At 36.7% G+C, this 18,458-nt stretch overlaps 1 protein-coding gene across 1 annotated transcript in view; it reads left to right on the top strand.

The window, feature by feature from the left end:
* LOC130566733 (antigen WC1.1-like) overlaps positions 1 to 16,431 on the top strand; it is a 34,789-nt gene extending 18,358 nt beyond the window's left edge. The window contains exons 2-15 of the mRNA XM_057354430.1: positions 5,702 to 5,795; positions 6,609 to 6,662; positions 7,199 to 7,468; positions 10,165 to 10,440; positions 10,551 to 10,862; positions 11,187 to 11,492; positions 11,926 to 11,991; positions 13,245 to 13,388; positions 13,830 to 13,946; positions 14,227 to 14,346; positions 14,530 to 14,604; positions 14,887 to 15,012; positions 15,423 to 15,515; positions 15,672 to 16,431. Coding sequence (XP_057210413.1) covers positions 5,738 to 5,795; positions 6,609 to 6,662; positions 7,199 to 7,468; positions 10,165 to 10,440; positions 10,551 to 10,862; positions 11,187 to 11,492; positions 11,926 to 11,991; positions 13,245 to 13,388; positions 13,830 to 13,946; positions 14,227 to 14,346; positions 14,530 to 14,604; positions 14,887 to 15,012; positions 15,423 to 15,515; positions 15,672 to 15,769 — 2,115 coding nt within the window. The 5' untranslated portion in view covers positions 5,702 to 5,737 and the 3' untranslated portion in view covers positions 15,770 to 16,431. The remainder of the gene's footprint in view (positions 1 to 5,701; positions 5,796 to 6,608; positions 6,663 to 7,198; positions 7,469 to 10,164; positions 10,441 to 10,550; positions 10,863 to 11,186; positions 11,493 to 11,925; positions 11,992 to 13,244; positions 13,389 to 13,829; positions 13,947 to 14,226; positions 14,347 to 14,529; positions 14,605 to 14,886; positions 15,013 to 15,422; positions 15,516 to 15,671) is intronic.
* The last annotated feature ends 2,027 nt before the right edge of the window (positions 16,432 to 18,458 follow it).

Raw genomic sequence — 18,458 nt, 5'->3', positions numbered from 1 at the left:
AATTAAACGAAATACTTTGTGTAATATATGTGTGTGTGCAATAGTGGAATTGACATCAAAATTCAAAGTCTAACTTTAAAATCTGTGCTTTAATGTATAATTCTCACATTTGTAATTAATAATAATACTTTATGTAGTTTTATATTATTTATTTGAATTAATTAAAAGAGTCGTTTCATGTCTATCCTTGAATCACTTAACTAATCAAGGTTGATGTAGGATATAGAAAGTAATTAGTAATAAGTAATTAAATACTTTTTGAAGAGAGTAACTTGTACAGTAATCTAATTACATTATCGAATGTGTAATTAGTAACTAGTAATTAATTACTTTTTCAGAGTAACTTACCCAACACTGATATCAGCATACAAATAGACAGAAAAGCAAACTTTAAAAGCAAGAACTGTTGCAGAGTTGCAGAGACTGGCACTGGCCATCTTTCTAACTTTAACCACGTTTAACCGGAGCGAATGAGAGGAGTGGATGAAATCATTGATCAGCATAGAGCGCTATTGTAAACACGGAAGTGCAAACGTGTATCACACGCGAGAACTGTTGCAGAGACTTTACCCGCACCAGCATCATTTCAAACATCAACTTAACCGGAGCGAACGAGACGAGTGGATGAAATCATTGATGAGCGCACATAAAGACAGAAACGCGTGCATTAAACATGAGAACTGTTGCGGAGACTCTGTACTGGCCATCTTTCTAACATAAACAACGTTTAACAAGGACAAATGAAACGAGTGGATGAAATTATTAATCAGCGCACATACAGTACATAGAGCGCTATGGTAAACATGGGAAACGTAAACGAGCGTGCACCAAGCGCCAGATGTGTTACTGAGACTCTGCACTGGCCATCTTTTCTAACATTACACTATATAATATACTATTTCACATTCACTATTTCACTATAACTGCCGCAGACGAGTCTGTGAAAGGAGGCGGGGCTCTGTTGTCACTGCGTTCACGTGCAGTGTCAACTCACTGTCGGAAAAAAGAAAGAGAGCGGGAACGCGCAGCCCGATATTTTTGACAACACTAGATTATTGTATTGTATTTCTTAATTTTTGATACCCATAGGCCCTTATTTAAATAATCTGTGTACTGTATTCTATTGTGTTATGGTCTCTGTGTACTGCTGTTGCTGTGTACTAGATGATCCTGTCACCAAAACAAATTCCTTGTATGTGCAAACATACTTGGCAATAAAGCTTTCTGATTCTGATTCTGAATAGCAACGCCCCAACACCAACCCCTCCCACGTCTACGGGCATATTGTGCTGCATTGTGAAAGCACGTAAAACAGATTGATGACTTTCCTATCGAATGCCAAATTCCTACATTTTCTCTTTAGTACACATAAGCAATAAGCGCTTTCTGTCAGCAGGCCAAGTCAGTCGCCAAGCAACCGGGAATTGTCTGTTTGCTCCCGAAGGCCTATCCGCGACTGCTCGTCTCTGAATTTGGTGAATGTGACTGTAAACATTAATAGAACTGGTATTTTAGACGAATCAACTACCAAAGAGCTCGTTGAATGTGTAATTGTGTGTATACTTACTTTCATATGTGTTCACTATTTCAATATTTGCATCAGGAACCGATCTGTATGTGTAGCTTGCACGCTGGCTGCCCTGCTTGTGCAAAGTGCACGTTCACATTGCGCATGCGTGCATACGTAAATTCCATCATTTTTTCAGAGAAAATTTCTCATTATTATCTCGAAATTTTGACTTAGTTTCTCATTATTATGAGATACTAAGTCATTATTATGAGTTACTAAGTCGAAATTTCGACTTAGTTTCTCATTATTTTGAGATACTTAAATCATTATTATGAGACACTAAGTCATTATTATGAGTTATTAAGTCGAAATTTCGACTTAGTTTCTCATTATTTTGAGATACTTAAATCATTATTATGAGACACTAAGTCATTATTATGAGTTATTAAGTCGATATTTCGACTTAGTTTCTCATTATTTTGAGATACTAAGTCATAATAATGACTTTTAAAATCTAAAAAAGTTCCCAACCCTGGCGGAAACGGGCTTCCATATCCACGGACCATGCCACACCATCAGCGTGCATCGTCTCATTGGCCGGTGTACCGTGCTAAAATGCTAAATGTTGCTTAATCTATTGAGACCAAATGGCTAAAATTTGTATAGCCTACATCTTTTTAACAAAGCCTAGGCTATACAGAAATCAGAAGAGCCCTGAATATGAACACAAAGCATTAAATGGTACAATAAGAATGTTAGGATGTCCCGCCGTATTTCTTACATAATACCAGAAGAACTAACATTGAAAGAAAAACAATGACGCGAGTTGTTATGTTGTTGCAGTATTTCAGTTTGTTTTTGTAATTTATTCGTTAATATAATATTGTTCTATATTTATTTTGTTTGCGTTCTGACCTCAGAGGTTTCAGATGAAAAGCTGTATGCCTTATTATTTTCATTGATATTTCTCTTTTAAGTTGTGTAGTTATGCGTTTGTTTAAGTTACATTTATATCCTACATTTACAAAATATTTTACAATTACGTTTTAAGAAATTATTATTTATAGTGTGTAGATTATTTATTTTACATTCTGATAAAAAATAGTTTATGGCTTGTTCTAACATCTGTTTGCACTAGGTACTATTTCAGTTTGCTTATATTTATTTGTCAATTCGTCTAAAAATGTAAATATATTGCTCTTTTTCCTGCATAGTTTTATACCAAAATAAAATGTTTTATCTGAATTTTAATGTTAAGTTTATTGTGTTGGTGTTATGTAACTAATGTAATGCTTTAAAATCTTGTTGTTTTGTTTTCTGACACATTTATAATCATACCATTGCATGTGTCATTAAAATAGCTTCATGCAAATTTATTTTATATTAAAAACTCAATACACAGTATGGTTCAGTAATTCACTGTTACAAATTACATATTTCTCATCCCCGAAACTTAAACCATTATTTGATGACTTAAGATATAGTGCTTATTAATAGCACAATTTTATGTTTGTATTTGGCGAGCTATTTATACATAGAAATTACCTTTTGCATGCGCGCACTTTTCGTGTACATTCGTACTTAACCCACACCATCAGGGCTGGATTGGCCATCGGGCATACCGGACATTTTCCCGGTGGGCCGATGTACTTTTTGGGCCGAAACCGACGCATGGGCGATTAGAAGCGTGAATCTGGCGCGTATGCACGGAACGCGAACGCAATTGCGAATCACACATGTATGCTGGAAAGGCAATGACAGCCAACTCGCAAGTTGGAAAGTAGTAATTCAATCTACAGTAAGTTACTGGCAAACCTGCTGCAAAACAGCAAAGTTTTACAGTGGAGTACAAGCGTCAATAAATGTTTTCTTGATAACGCATAAGAAGAGATTCATGAGAACAAATAATTTCACTTAATTGAGCAGATGAGCGGACTGTGCGGCCAGCATATAAAAGTATTTGCATTTCTTGCTTTGGTCTTCGTCAGAAGCGACTTGCACCACCTGCTGGTGAAGCGGTCAGGCAGCAGGTAGAGATCATGCATTGGCGGAATCGGCGCTCTATTGCTTCTCCTGGGATTCCCGGATGTGAAACTTTGTATTTCAAGCTGAATTTGAACCACTGAAATTGTGGAAGCGAATTTTTTAACCGAAATAATATGGACTGAAAATTGTCTATCGAAAATTAAAGGTTGTATTTTAAAACAAGTTGAATATTTTAAATGAAATTTAAAAGGTGAATTTTGATTATAGAATTTTTTAAAGGTGAAATTGTGCGTCAAATGTTTCAATTTGAAATATTCACAACTTAAATATACAACCATATTGAATTACAGACTCTAAAAATGCAAGCACTGGTAATGCCACAGATTTATTTAGGATTAGTGGTAATTCAACATGCTTTTTTGCTGCAAAGACTAATGGCATTAAAATACTTCCATATAAGTCTACATGTCATAATAATAAGAAACGATGCTTCTAACCACAGCTCTAGACCTGTAGTTAAAACCACGAAACTTTGCGATGCTGCTTGCGATTGATCGTTGGAATTAACGATGGTTTTGGGAAACACTTAAATCATTGATCTATGCTGGAACGACGGAACTTGCGACCATAGTTTGCTAACGATGCTTTTGGGAAACGCACCCCAGATCAGCCCCTTGTTATAACTGTTATTATATCACAGAAAAATCCCTTTACTTTTTCAAGGGAAAAGTAATTAAATTACAGTAACTAATTACTTAGTAACTAGTTACACCCAACACTGAATTGATTTAATTTGTTTTATATTTATGTATTTACAGAGTACATGTTTTCATTTTACTGTAATGGACAATTAAATATTTACCTGAACCTACCCTGAAAAAACAACTAATAGGATTTACTTATTTTCATTTTTTTTATATTTTTTTAAGTAAAACTTAATAGGATAATAGAATATTATTTTTTAAAGTAAGTTTTACTTAAAAAAATATAAAAAAAATGAAAATAAGTAAATCCTATTAGTTGTTTTTTTTTCAGTGTAGCTGAAGCAAATAGAAGTAGTTAAGCAGAGTGTCTCAGGCTGCAGTTTGGAATGATATTTTGTCAGGATTGCGTGGAGAAGAACCCAGATGCAGGCAGCGGGGATGATGGGGTTAACAGAAATTTTATTAAACACAAAATGCAAAACAAACACCCTCAATGGGGGAAAACGTAACTAAGAATATATATAAAACAAAAGACTTCCCACGTTGGGGCAAAACGAAAACAAGAACAGAAAAACTAAACTGAAGGACACGACCAAACGTCTTACACCACAACACGTCAGGGTAGACCACAAAACTTACAGAACAAGGGCAAGGCTAGGAACAGGAACACTGGACGAGGTACTCAGCACATACACAGTACAATCCACGAGCACAAGACAAAGAAACATGAGGGCATTTATAGGCAAGACAAACAAGGGATAATTACACAGGGCAGGTGAGGAACATTAGACACCAGAGGGAAGCAATACCTGAAACGAGAGGGGCGGGGCCAATGACGAGACACGAGAAAACACATGAGATGTAAAAAATACACAACTCATGGCTTTCTCACATAAAACCTAAGGGCTCTGTCCCGATCCTGCCACACGACTAGAAATTCATAAACAAGAAGGCAGGACCGTGACAGTATTTACTTTTCAGGTAGGAGAGGCAGAATGCACTTTTGTATGTTCAAGTACTACATTAAACATATCTGAGTTAGATTATACACAAGCAACACGTACAATTTACCCCTTATGGGTGGGCTTAAACAGACAGAGGGTTAGTTGTAACACTTGCTAGAAAATTCAGTTTGAACACAAATAATTCAATATTATTGCATCCATATACTGTAATATAGGTAATTATTGTTTGTGCAGCTGTCTATACAAGATATATATTTCCACACATCCACATATTTCCAGTTGTAACACAATGAATAAAATGTAAATGAGCTTCATGTGTTAACACATGCTGCCGTCCTTGTTGCCCTACTGTCTACTGTGCAGGCAGCATTTCTTACTTTTTAGCAAAAAAAACATTTCTTAATTTGTTAAAATTGATCTGAAATACTTTGGATATTTAAATCACGATACAAATGTTTGACAGTAAAGATTAACTTTTTTCATGAGTGTTACACACGGATGGTTTATAAAGCATCACTTCCTTTATTTGTCATCAGAGGGTAAAACTCTGAAGCTCATTCAGCTCAAGAAGAATGGGGGCTCTAAAGATCTTGACACTCCTGCCAATCATCTCTCTGTGGCTCTGGCTGGGTAATACAATCATTTGCATACATTTTATTCAAGTTACTTTAATCATCTGTCAGTTATGTTGTGTAATTATTACATAGATACGATTTATTGTTGTTGATAGTGATAGCCTATATGTTTTACAAATTGGTGCGCAAAAACTCTTAACTAAACTTAAACTCTACGTTAAGGCCTACGTTATTCATGTTTCACAGTTTTTAAGTATATTTCAATAAATATGTACATTTTTATAAATTTTATCATGTACCAAAATTAAATAGCAATACAATAAATGATCAATATACTTCAAATTAGAAAATATTAACTTGGAGGGACAAATACACAAGTGCTTGTGTGTTTTATTAGTCTTTTTGAACACCTGTTTTAAAACCCTTTTACATTGAGATCATTTTGTAAATTGGTTCCTGTAAACTAACTAAAATTCCAATGACGTTATTCTAGTAGTTGTTTGACAAATAAGTAGCCACAGGGTATAATTTCTTCTCGATTTCTACGCACTGTGTAATTTCCAAAGTTACATTTAATGTTATTCCATATTTTTGATGAGTTTACTCTAAAATGTGGAATGAATATAAATAAAGAATATTAGAATGGTAGTGTGAATATAATTATATATTTGTACAACATATGTGACTTCAATTTTTGATCATTTACTGTTGTGTGTTAAAATCATATAGTGGTTACAAGAAAACACAAAATTCTGTGTTTTTGTAAAATGCCTCTCTGTTAAAAAAATGAATAGTCAAATGCAAAAAAACAGGCAATGTTAATTTACTATTGTTTCAGGACCATGATTTATTCTCTTTGTTTTTTCAGGATGTAACAATTTCGTATCTGCAAAACATCCAAATGTCGCAGTCAATATAAAATGTAAGTTTTCTGGTCAAACCAAATACATTCATGGGTTATTAATACATGTTTAAATCATGCTTTTTGTCTCGGGAGTGTTCAATACTGTAACAACACATTTTCTTTGCATAAAGGATATTTTCACAATTTGAATTAACAGGATGTGGGGGAAATGCAGCAGTGTGATGCACTCATTATTGAAACGCTGCAAATGTGCTCACTTCCACTGTGTTTGTCTTTGTTGCACAATAACAGGTGCCACATCTAACAGACAGTCAGATCAATTCATTCAGCTGCATGCTGTTTTAATACTGCAAAAACGTCTCTGAAACATCTTTATTCTGATTATTGTAAATGTATGGTTTGTTGAAATTATATGTTTAAAAAACAGTGACACTTTCAAAGTTGTGTCTTTTCTAAAAAACATTAATAATAGCAATTGTAAAATGAAGTGTGTTGTTTTATGTTAAATTCTTTAAGCCTCTTCTTGAACGAACAGTACACACTTAATATTTTTGTAACCTGATCATTTATATTACGTATCTTTCTTATTTTAGTTGTGTCTGAATTAAATGAGCATTCTGGATGGTGCTCCTGGACCCTGAGCAGCTCTGAAGACAAGGCAACCATGATAGTCCCGGAGGAGATTATGAGGCTTTCCTCTGAGATCTGTCTGTCTCTGGGATGTGGAGATGTGTATAAAATCAGGACAGGAGATGAAGGGTTTAACAATACCTGTCTCACAGGCTGTTTGTACCACAGCACTGAACTCAACTGCAGTGGGGTTGTGAGAAATGGCTGCAAGACGCTCTCTGAGGTTGTCTGTGGTAAGCCAAATCCGTTAACTTTTAGTATAATAATAAAGTATAACACATTTTATTTATAATGCGCTTTTCCAACACCCAAAGTGCTACAAACAAACAATAACAGTTAAAAAAGTTAAAATGAAAAAGTACATAAATAACACAGAATTAAGTCATAAAATAATCATAACAGAACACAACACAATAAAAGTCAGCATAAGCCATTTTAAAAAGATGAGTACGCCCATGGATTGAAATTTTAAAAACGTGACAGTTATATATTATATATATACCGTTATTATACAACAAAATCGATTTTACATGTTACATGACATGCACCACAAAACGGTTGGGTTAAAACAACACATTTTGTTTTCAGTTAAGGACAACAGACAAAAGTGTGTTGTCCCTAATTGAACACATCTGTGTTATTTCTGGGACAACCACATTTTGTATTACTTTTAACACAAAATCAACACGTTGTGTGTTAAATAACATGACACAAACAATATGTTAAAATTAACAGATCTTTTTGTCATGACAAACAAAAAATAATTTGGAAAGTTTACAGTCAAACACGTTAAAAGACAGAAAATGAGGAACATAAAATTCGTAGCATTGTAAATTGTACATAATAATAAACTCAAACAATAACAGCTTTCTTTTTTCTTTTTAGTTATAAATTTAACGTCATTTCACCTCAACACACGTAAAAAAGGAACCTGCAAGTTTATGTTTCAAATTTCGCTTTTCTGAAAAAGTATAAATTGTAATTCATTTAAATATGGCAGTGATGAATGGGGGCATGCAGATCTTTTTAATTTAAATAGAATTAAATATCAAAAACGTTTAAATAAATTATATATTTTACATTTTTCTTTGCGTGAAACTAGGCAAGTTTATTTATATATACATGATGCATTAGACATCTTTAAAAAGCAAATTATTTAAAATTACAAATACAACTTTGGAATTTAAAAGATTTAAAAAAATTAAAATGTGTGTATATATAAAAAGAATAAAATCAAAAGAAAATAGAAATAAAAGTGCAGTTGATGTAAACTAGCACAGTGCTTAGGTTATAAATGCACGGCTAAACAAAGTTAAATATTGAATATTGTTACGACATGACTAATTGTATTGCACACACTTAACATTTGCTTTGGTATCAGCTAATATTGTACGTACTGTACATAATCTACATTGAACATTGACACTATATTGCTGTAACATATGGCAGGCGAGGCAGTGGATCCACATGCAGTAAAGATTTATTAAGACAATGAAACAAGGTAATCCAAAATATGTGACCTGGAACAAGGAGCAACATGCAACAACGACTGACCACCAACAACTCAAACACAAGGGCTTAAATACACTGGGAAAACGAGATAAGAAACACCTGGGGCAATGATGAACACAGAACCAACAAGAAACACCTGGGGCAACGATTAACACAGAACCAACAAGAAACACCTGGGGCAATGATGAACACAGAACCAACAAGAAACACCTGGGGCAATGATGAACACAGAACCAATTAAATGAAATGTAAAATAACTACACAGGAAACAGGAAAGCAAACATTCAAAACTAAACTAAAAGTTCAAAAGACAGGGGAACAGACTGAATCGTGACAGATGGCTGGCTGGACAAGGGGCCAGGGAGGCCAGTGACAGCCAACTTGGACGAGGCAGGGAGCTCAGAGACGGCCATCTTGGACGAGGCAGGGAGCACAGTGGGTTCAGAAACAGCCTCTGGTGCGGACAAACAGCACAGAGACATAGCAGGGCAGCAGCCACCACTGTCAGAGCAGACTCCATGGGTAGAATCTCAGTTACGGACACCTCTGGAACCACCGGACTTGGGACCACCGGACTTGGGACCTTGGGAAAACCAACCAACCGCACAGACGCCAGTGGAGTGTCTACCAAACTAGAGACCAGACATCAGAACCTGGAACCAGCCATCATACGAGCGGTCTCTGGACTGGCGGACATCTTGCGAGCTGGCTCTGGACTGGCGGACTTCCCCCCCCAAAAAGTCTACATGGTCCTCAAAGGAATTATTACCTTGGCGAAGATGGGCCAAATTAACTGCTGGATCCATAAGCGGTCAGTCATTCTCTAACATATGGCAGGCAAGGCAGTGGATCCACATGTAGTAAATATTTATTAAGACAAAAATGAAACAAGGTAATCCAAACTATGTGACCAGGAACAACAGGCAACAACGACTGACCACCAATAACTGAAACACAAGGGCTTAAATACACTGGGAAAACCAGATAAAAAGAAACACCTGGGTGCAACGACTAACACAGAACCAACAAGAAACACCTGGGGCAACGATGAACACAGAACCAATGCATAAAAGAACTACACAGGACTACACAGGAAACAGGAAAGCAAACAACTAAAACTACGAACTAAAAGTCCAAAAGACAGGGGAACACAGACTGAATCGTGACAATTGCTCATTGTTAGTTTGTTTTGTTTATTGCTAATACATTCAGTAATGTTAACAGATACTGTACATCCTCATTGTGAACTGTTGCCAATTAATTTGATCATTGAAATGTTCTTTGGCATTACACACTATGAGTATGCTGATAACAATAACAGTAGTAAGTTATGGGGACATATACAGCGCATAAATTACATTCATATTTGCATTTGTTTGAGGTTTGAATGTTTATCCTCTTCTTTTACCTTCACTAGGTTCTCCCTATGTGGTTCAGGCACACAGTTCATGTTCCTGGACTATCAAATCTCCAGACAGTGACTCCTCATTTTTTCTGGCTGCAGATGTTGTTCAGAATGTGTCCATAGACATATGCCATCAGCTGGGCTGTGGAGAGCCCTACAATCTCATTCGGAGCAGTGCAGGAATCAATAAAACCTGTTTAACAAACTGTGTTTATCAAGACTATCATTTAAAGCACTGCACTGAGATTACAAGCTCTGACTGCTCACTCCTCTCTGAACTTCAATGCGGTGAGTCACAAATTGTGCATTTCTATATGGGAAGATTTTACATGTTACAGTGCTGTTACATACTTATTCTGTAGAACTTGTAGTGAAATGTCTAAAATGTGGCTCCTCAGGTAATGCTGCAGTGCGGTTGGTTGGGGGTGGTCACCACTGCGGGGGGCGTGTAGAGGTATGGCGGGGATCTTGGGGCACAGTGTGCGATGATGGCTGGGATGAGGAGGACGCAGATGTGGTTTGTGCACAGCTGGGCTGTGGATACGCTGTGTCTGTCAGTGGGATGGGTGAGCCGTACGGTCAGGGCACAGGACCTATTCACCTGGATGAACTAAACTGCACTGGAAGAGAGAGGAACTTGTGGGAATGTCCAGCAATATCACAGGATCACGACTGCGGGCATAAGGAAGACGCAGGTGTGGTGTGCTCAGGTACGTGCCATGTGCTGATATTCTTATACAGAGATATGAAACCACATGAAAGCAAAACCTTTTTTGAAAGATGAACAGCACGAAAAACAAAGATTCCATTGAGTATGATTACAGTCTAAATAATGCTGGATTTTTTGGGGGTTGGGTGCAAAAGGGACAAATCCAAATGTGTCTTAAAGTAGAGAAGAATTCAAACGTTAAGAAATATGCATTGCAGCACCGTTTGTTTACGTTTGGATTTTGATAAGCTTGGATCAAATGATTTTGTGTTTTTCTTCTTTGCATGTGTTTTCGGATTTCTCTATTCATCACTGACTAATGTAGAGTACAAGGCTCTGAGACTGACGGGTGGTCTGGACCGCTGCTCTGGAAGAGTGGAGTTCCACCATAATGGCACATGGGGGACGGTGTGTGACACGTGCTGGCAGAAGGAGGAAGCTGCCATGGCCTGTGGCATGTTAAAGTGTGGGGCAGTCAGGCAATTCACAGCTTTTGACCCTCCGTTCATGCACAAAAATGAAACACTCTGGTATTTTCTGTGTCTGAGTGATAATCTGTGGCAGTGTCAGGAATTTAGTAACCACCCACTTCTGTGCAAAGATTCAAAGGCTGCTGGACTGATTTGTAACAGTAAGTAAATACTAATTGTTTTTTTATTGGCTAAAATATGCTGAAATGTGTTGTTTTTTGGGTCATTCGCAGAAAGCAGTGTTTTAGATTAGATTCGATTTTGATTAGTGGTCTACATAAATGCCTTGAGATTTTAGAATAGTCGCCCCTTTAGTAAACCTAAAACTCTACATAATTTCAATACACACTTTGGAAATGATACACTTATATTTCAGTCCATTTTCTCACCTGTCTTGTTTGTAGCATTTGTTTTTCCTTTTAATGTGTTTTTATGATGTCATCCAGTGGTAAGAAATGGGTTCACACACCATATACTATACACTGTTTTCTGAGAATGACCCATTTAATGTTATGGCTTGTTGTTTTCGCTGTAATCCAGTCATGTTAAAAGTGCAGAGAGGGTGCAAAAATTGAATCTAAGATTTTTTTGTAGACTCTCTCGGTATGCCTGTCCAGATCTACACCAGTCCAGTGCCAAACACCACAACAACAAAACCAGGTGATCTCAAACTCAGCCAATAAAAGGAAAACAGGCATTCTCTTTATTTTTCTTGTATTTGGGATGTTAACTTACCACTAACCTAAGAACTTATGTTAGTTTCCAACAGTTTACAAGATGTAAATGTTAAATGAGGTGACTTGTACAGTACATTAGCTACTAGGGATGTAACAATATCAAAATCTCGCGGTACGATACGGTAATACCGCGGTGTACTGCCTGCGGTACAATAATTATTGCGGTATTTAAAAAGACAAATGAAGACTTGGAATAGGTCCCATAAGTGTTTAATAAACAGTTATTGAACATTGCAATTATATACAAATGAACCATGTCATATCCTGTCCTCTTTTCTTTATTTTCAAATCATAACAACTATTTCTTTGAGGTATGAGGTATAGTACGAGAAAGCTCCCTATTAAAATTTATCAAATAAAAAAACTGCACCTGCTGGACCTTGACAGAGGCAATATCTATTATATTGTTAAACATTATCTGGGCCATATTGAACACCCGTCGCAACGCGGCGCAAGGCACAGCGCAAGTGTTTGCTAGTTTCCGCCATGGCGCGAGCGCAACTGGCTCTTAAGTGGAATGAGAGATGAGACTCTGATCGGTTTACTGCACGTTACGCCCAAAAAAACACCCATTACTCATTAAGAGAATCGAGACAACCCGTTTAGACCATGCGCCCAGGCGCTCCGACCGTTTTCCCGTCGTTAAACTAGCAAAAGTGGATTAGGACACGCCCTGAGTGCACCTGCGCAAACCATGCGCTTATCGTGAAAATAGGGCCCTCTATGTTAAAGGCCCGGAAGACCTATCGTTTCAAACAGTCATGTGACCACGATAATATTTAGACAATTTTGCTATTGTGATACCATGAAACTGATAATATTGTTACATCCCTATTAGCTACTGTGTTAAAGGCATAGTTCAACCAAAAATAAAAATGGTCATCATTTAACCAGCCCCATGTCTTTACAAACCTATACGACTTGTTTTTTTAAACACAAAAACAGATACATCAATGAATATCTATTTAAGTACATTCAATATAATGCAATATAAATCTCACAATACTATACAGTACATGTAATAAAGCAAATGCAGGTCAACAAGGGGATGCGTACATTTTTGGTGTTAACTGTTGTGTTTCTTCAGCGCAAGTCATTTGCAACAGAAGAGGCAGATGTTAAGAAGATCAAAATGATTATTATAACATTCAGGCAAATCTTTTCTTTTTATTTCAGTGACAATGAAAAAGAATATTTTGTCAGGATTCAACTTAGACCTATCTCCAGAACAAATGGGGTGTTTGGTCCTGGCTTTGCTGCTTCTCACTGCAATAATCACCAATATCATCCTGTGTTGCCATGCTAACAAGAAGAAGAAAGGTGCGTTCAAACCTTATATATACAGCCAAACTCTTTCAGTTTTCAATTTTGGGAGTTGCAAAATTGAAGAGTTCATTTGCAAAAATCATGTTTTTCATTGTGTCGTGCTTAATTGTGCTTGTTAGATGTATATTTTGAGTTATTATTACTTCATAAAAACAATTTTACTGCAGTTTGATTGACACTACTTGGAATGCACAATAAAAAAACATGATTTCTGAGTTATCGGTTTTTGCAAATGAATTCTTCAAAACCTTTTCAATGCTATTAAGCTTAAATTCTCTTGACTGTTATGGTACTTTGGTGTTTTGTAAAGGACTGGCATTTTTTGCATTATTTTCTTGCCCATTTGGGCATCATTTTGTTGTTCAATGTCAATGGACTTAAGTATATTTTATAGATGTCCATGCAAGATACTGTGTGTGTTTTTGTCACTGGTAGCCGTTGAGGTCCAGCAGAAGTTTGCAAACCTTCAGACTGCCCCAGAAGCCGAGGACAATAACTACAGAGATTCTGTCCATCTTGTCAAAGTCACAAACAACTGCAGTGAGTCTGAGGGTGAGTAAGTGACCTCATACAGTACACAGTCACTGAACGCTCGCTTCTGATTGGTCGAAATATGTCGTAAGGTGTTACATAATTTTCTGATATACTATGTCTCTACTGTGTAGTTCTAAGTCCGCTGACTACCCGTAATACAGTGTCCCACTTTTTTATTAAAATACAATAAAATCTCCTATTTTGTCTTGTTTTTAAGAAAAGTACCCTAAATTTCAGATATGAAAAAGGCTCGTCAGAATCAACCAGTTCACTTTACCAATGTTCTCTGTGCTTTCAGTTCCCATAATCCCTCAGCGTATCTGGCCTCAGAGTAGCGTTGAAAGTGGATCGTACGATACAGATTATGAGCAACATGATATCAGTCCGGAAGCACCTTTTCCTCTGTCCACTTTTCGAAGTAAGTCATCGTTGAGAGAGATGATATTGAAGGAAGAATATTAGGATGTTAGTAAGAATATTCTTGTCAAATCCACACTAGAATGGATTTCTGTGCGGATCCTCGGAATGAGTAAAACGGAAACTGAAAATAGATGGTTAAACAGAATTGTGTAACCATTCTTTCCTCTTATCACTTATATAGATTCAATGCGGTATAGTGCGGATGGCAAAACTGCCACTGTGAAGGCCGCAAACCTAAACAGTGTGACTGAGGAAGGTAAGCCCTTAAGGTTTTATTTACCAATTGTTTATATATATATTATATGTTAAACTTGCTTGGTAGTCAGACTATAACTTTTAGTAATCACGATTCAGACTTTTTTATAGCAAACCCGCCAGTCACTAAAAGTGTTTTGAGATAATGACTTCATTAAATGTTAAAAAATTAAAACATTCAAGGATGTATATTTCAGTTCAACACTGTGATCGGTTCTATACATTAAAGTCCTTGTTTAGGCCTTACAGTGAGTATTATAATGTCAGTCTCATCTTCACACAGTGGACTCATTTGAGTCGTCCTCCACCTCATCAGGAGAATGCAATGACACCGCAGGTACAAATGAAAAGGACCTGTGCTCACTGGCGTCTACTGAATGCTATGAGAATACAGGACTAAACACTGCAGGTATACAAAACCGTTCATGTATAAAGATTACAGGTATTCATAAACACGTTCCTTTGAATGCAGAGAGAGAGAGAGATCGGCCTGAGATAGCGTTATAAAGATGATGGATGGTTTAGTGTATTAATGGATGGAGTTTTATGATACACATCTATTAAATAAACACATGTAGGGAAAAATATAGATAAAAGTAAGCATGTTGTGTTAAATAAATAGTCTGTCATGATTTACTCAACCTGACGTTGGTCCAAGTCATTAAATAGTTTGGTTTGACGCAATGACGTAAGGGGTAAATAATCACATTATTTTAATTATTCATTATTTAAAGCAAAAGTGACAACTGAGAAAGTTGATATGCAGTAATGGTCTTAGATACAGCTTTCCAATTCTGACCTTCTCTAATGTTCTACAAGATAATGGAACACACCTTAGGGAGGACTTCTCAACGCAAGATTCTGGGAAATCCTGCCTGGGCCACCCAACGGATTCTGACATCGGCTACCAGGGTGTGTATGTGTAAACAACAAATATTACACGAAATTGTGCCAAAAGCTGAACTGCACCTGGTCAGGGCGAGTGCCTTTTAAAAAATCGTACTCGGTAATTCTTCATTTTAGGTTTATAGCAAAGAAGAAATTACATACTGTTCTTTGGCTTCTCAGTGTCAGAACTGGACAATGGGGACGTCGGTAGAGAGGATTCGCCCATCTACTCACCCGTCACCTATGAAAATGATGCTGTCTCCTGTGAAAGTGAATAAGATGACATTGGCAACTATCTAATCCAACCTGACCAATGACATCAGCCGGCGCATCCTAGAGACTATGATGTCATAATGACTATTGTATTTTACAGTCCAAAACACCTGAGAACCATTTCATATCATTCAACCTTTTCATGTCATTTCTTTGTTCATGTATGCAAGCTTCTATGTATTTCACTCAAACTTTATGATAATTGTTTTAGTAAGTGGAAGATGTCCAGGTACCTACTGTTGTAAAAGAAGAAATCATTTTATATAATTACACTATAAGTGTACTTCAAAACGGTCAAATGGAAGATGGCTATGATCTTGAATATGTTTTTATATCTGAAAATGCAAATGTGATGATTATGTTATTGAATTCATGTGTAGTTTTTGCTGCAACTGGTACATTTGTTCTATATCTCTACATAATAGAGCCACATTATTTTCACATTATCTGTGCATTTTAATCCAGATCTTGCTAGCCATATATGTTTGCTAGCTATACATTTATATGTGCTTCACTGGTAATGTAACTAGTCAGAAAACAATGACGTCTGTTAAAATGGAAAAGGTTTACTGTGAGAATGGATGGAAAAGAAAAACATTGGTTAAAGTAGTATCCGATGAAAAAGAGACATCCCTAAAAATAATTGTATCCCTTAAAAATAAATAATCTCTAAAAGTAAGTCCATACAGTATGCACATATTTATGCTAAGTTTATTTGTGTAAACCCCAATATGTTAGTAGACAATTGCAAGGTTTATACATCAATTTTTAGGGATAAAATTGTATAATATTAGCAGCCATATCACCCTGTATAGCCCAAGACTGATTGCCTACTGGAGCTAAGGAGGGCTAAGCCTGGTCAATACCTGGATGGGAGACCTCCTGGGAAAACTATAGGTTGCTGATGGAAGAGGAGTTAGTGAGACCAGCAGGGGGTGCTCACCCTGTGGTCTGTGTGGGCCCTAATGCCCCAGTATAGTGATGGGGACACTATACTGAAAAAAGCACCGTCCTTAGGATGAGACGTAAAACCAAGGTCCTGACTCTGTGGTCCTTAAAAATCCCAGGATTACAGTAGGGGTGTAACCTCGGCATCCTATCCAAATTTGCCCATTTGCCTCTATACATCATGGCCTTCTAATCATCCCCATATATTACGTCTGTAATTTCTTCTGTTACATCGTTACTAGTGTTGTAGTAATAGAGACCGGTCTTGGTCTCAAGACCATTTTTTTATTGTCTTTGGTCTCTGTCTTGTCTTGGTCTCAGATTTAGTGGTCTCAGGATTTTATTTCAAGACCATTCAAGACCACAACTGTGGGAATTACACAAAATTGCTGGTGCATTGTCTGATTTATGTTAACATCATTCATGTGATTGGATGTAATACTTCAGGCTTTAAAAGCATTCATCACTTGATTCTTCTGTTACTTTTGTTACTCTTACTGCTGGTAAGAGAAGAATGGGGGATTGTCTTAAAGAAATCTGTCAACAAAACGAATACACAAAGGCCACAATATCCGAGATGTGATTGCAAAAAAGGTACTTGTGTGAGATCTTGTTTTTTTATTTTATGACATCTGATGTGATATTGATATATTGATATATATTATATTGATTATATATGTATAATTATTCAATAAGACTTGAGTTAATAAGTGACTTAAGTTTTAGACACAATAAAACACAAGTTTTTGTTCTATTTTGGTTGGTCTCAAACACATCTAGATCAAATCTGAACTTTTGTGCATTTCTGAACAACACACAGCTATTTTGCTTTGATTAGATAAAAAGCAATGAAACTAATTAAGTCACTGAATGTTTTGTTTTGTTGAAGGTCACAGACTTAAATTTATCTTGGGTATTTACCTTTTTTTAATATTTAGTTCTTGGAATTGTTTTACCTGCACAAAATTTGTTATATGCTACAGTAGGTGGGTGATAAAACATGGAAGATAAAACATCCTACACATAAATTTCTGCACAATAAATCACCCAAGTTACTTCTATTATTATTTTATTATGACTTTTTAGTGTTTTGTGGATCTTTTCAATGAATTTTCGGAGTGCTGGTCTTGGTCTCGACTCAGTCTCGGCCTGCCTTGGTCTTCTTGGTCTCGGCCCCTCAAAGTCTTGGTATTGTCTTAGTCTCGACACCCTCTGGTCTCGATCTTGTCTTGGTCTCGGTTTTGGTGGTCTCAACTACAACACTAGTCTGTACTTTCACGAGTTCGACTGTGCAGATAATAACATAGTAGTGATGGTAGAAAGGTATGCGTATTTGGCGTGCTGTCCAGGGAGCGGGCCCCGAGCTCGGAACCAGCCCGAACCCAGATGCAATTCAAACCTTAGCATATTTGATATATAAATGTTTGTCTTTACAATTCCTCCTTGTTTATATACATTGTGTGACCATAAAACACTTTCTTTTCATTATGTTATAATTGGAAGATATCTCATAAAGATGCAAATTAGCTGTTGAGTGGACAAAGAACCTCTTCCCTGCTCAACTCTGATTGGTCGATTCAAACTCAAGTGAGCATGCCCTGTCATGAGGTTAAATATCGAGCCTGCTCTGAAAACCCTCTCTTCGTCTCTTCCTCTCTTCTCTTCTGCGCTAAAACGTGTTTCGTGGCGTCTCTTCGGAGACTGCCCTCTGCCCCCCCACTGGGAGAGAAGAAGGAACAATGGACT

Source organism: Triplophysa rosa, linkage group LG16, assembly GCF_024868665.1.
Source record: "Triplophysa rosa linkage group LG16, Trosa_1v2, whole genome shotgun sequence".
NCBI classification, from domain to species: domain Eukaryota; kingdom Metazoa; phylum Chordata; class Actinopteri; order Cypriniformes; family Nemacheilidae; genus Triplophysa; species Triplophysa rosa.
The sequence above is the reverse complement of the archived record's forward strand: the minus strand, read 5'-3'. Positions and strand labels throughout refer to the sequence as shown.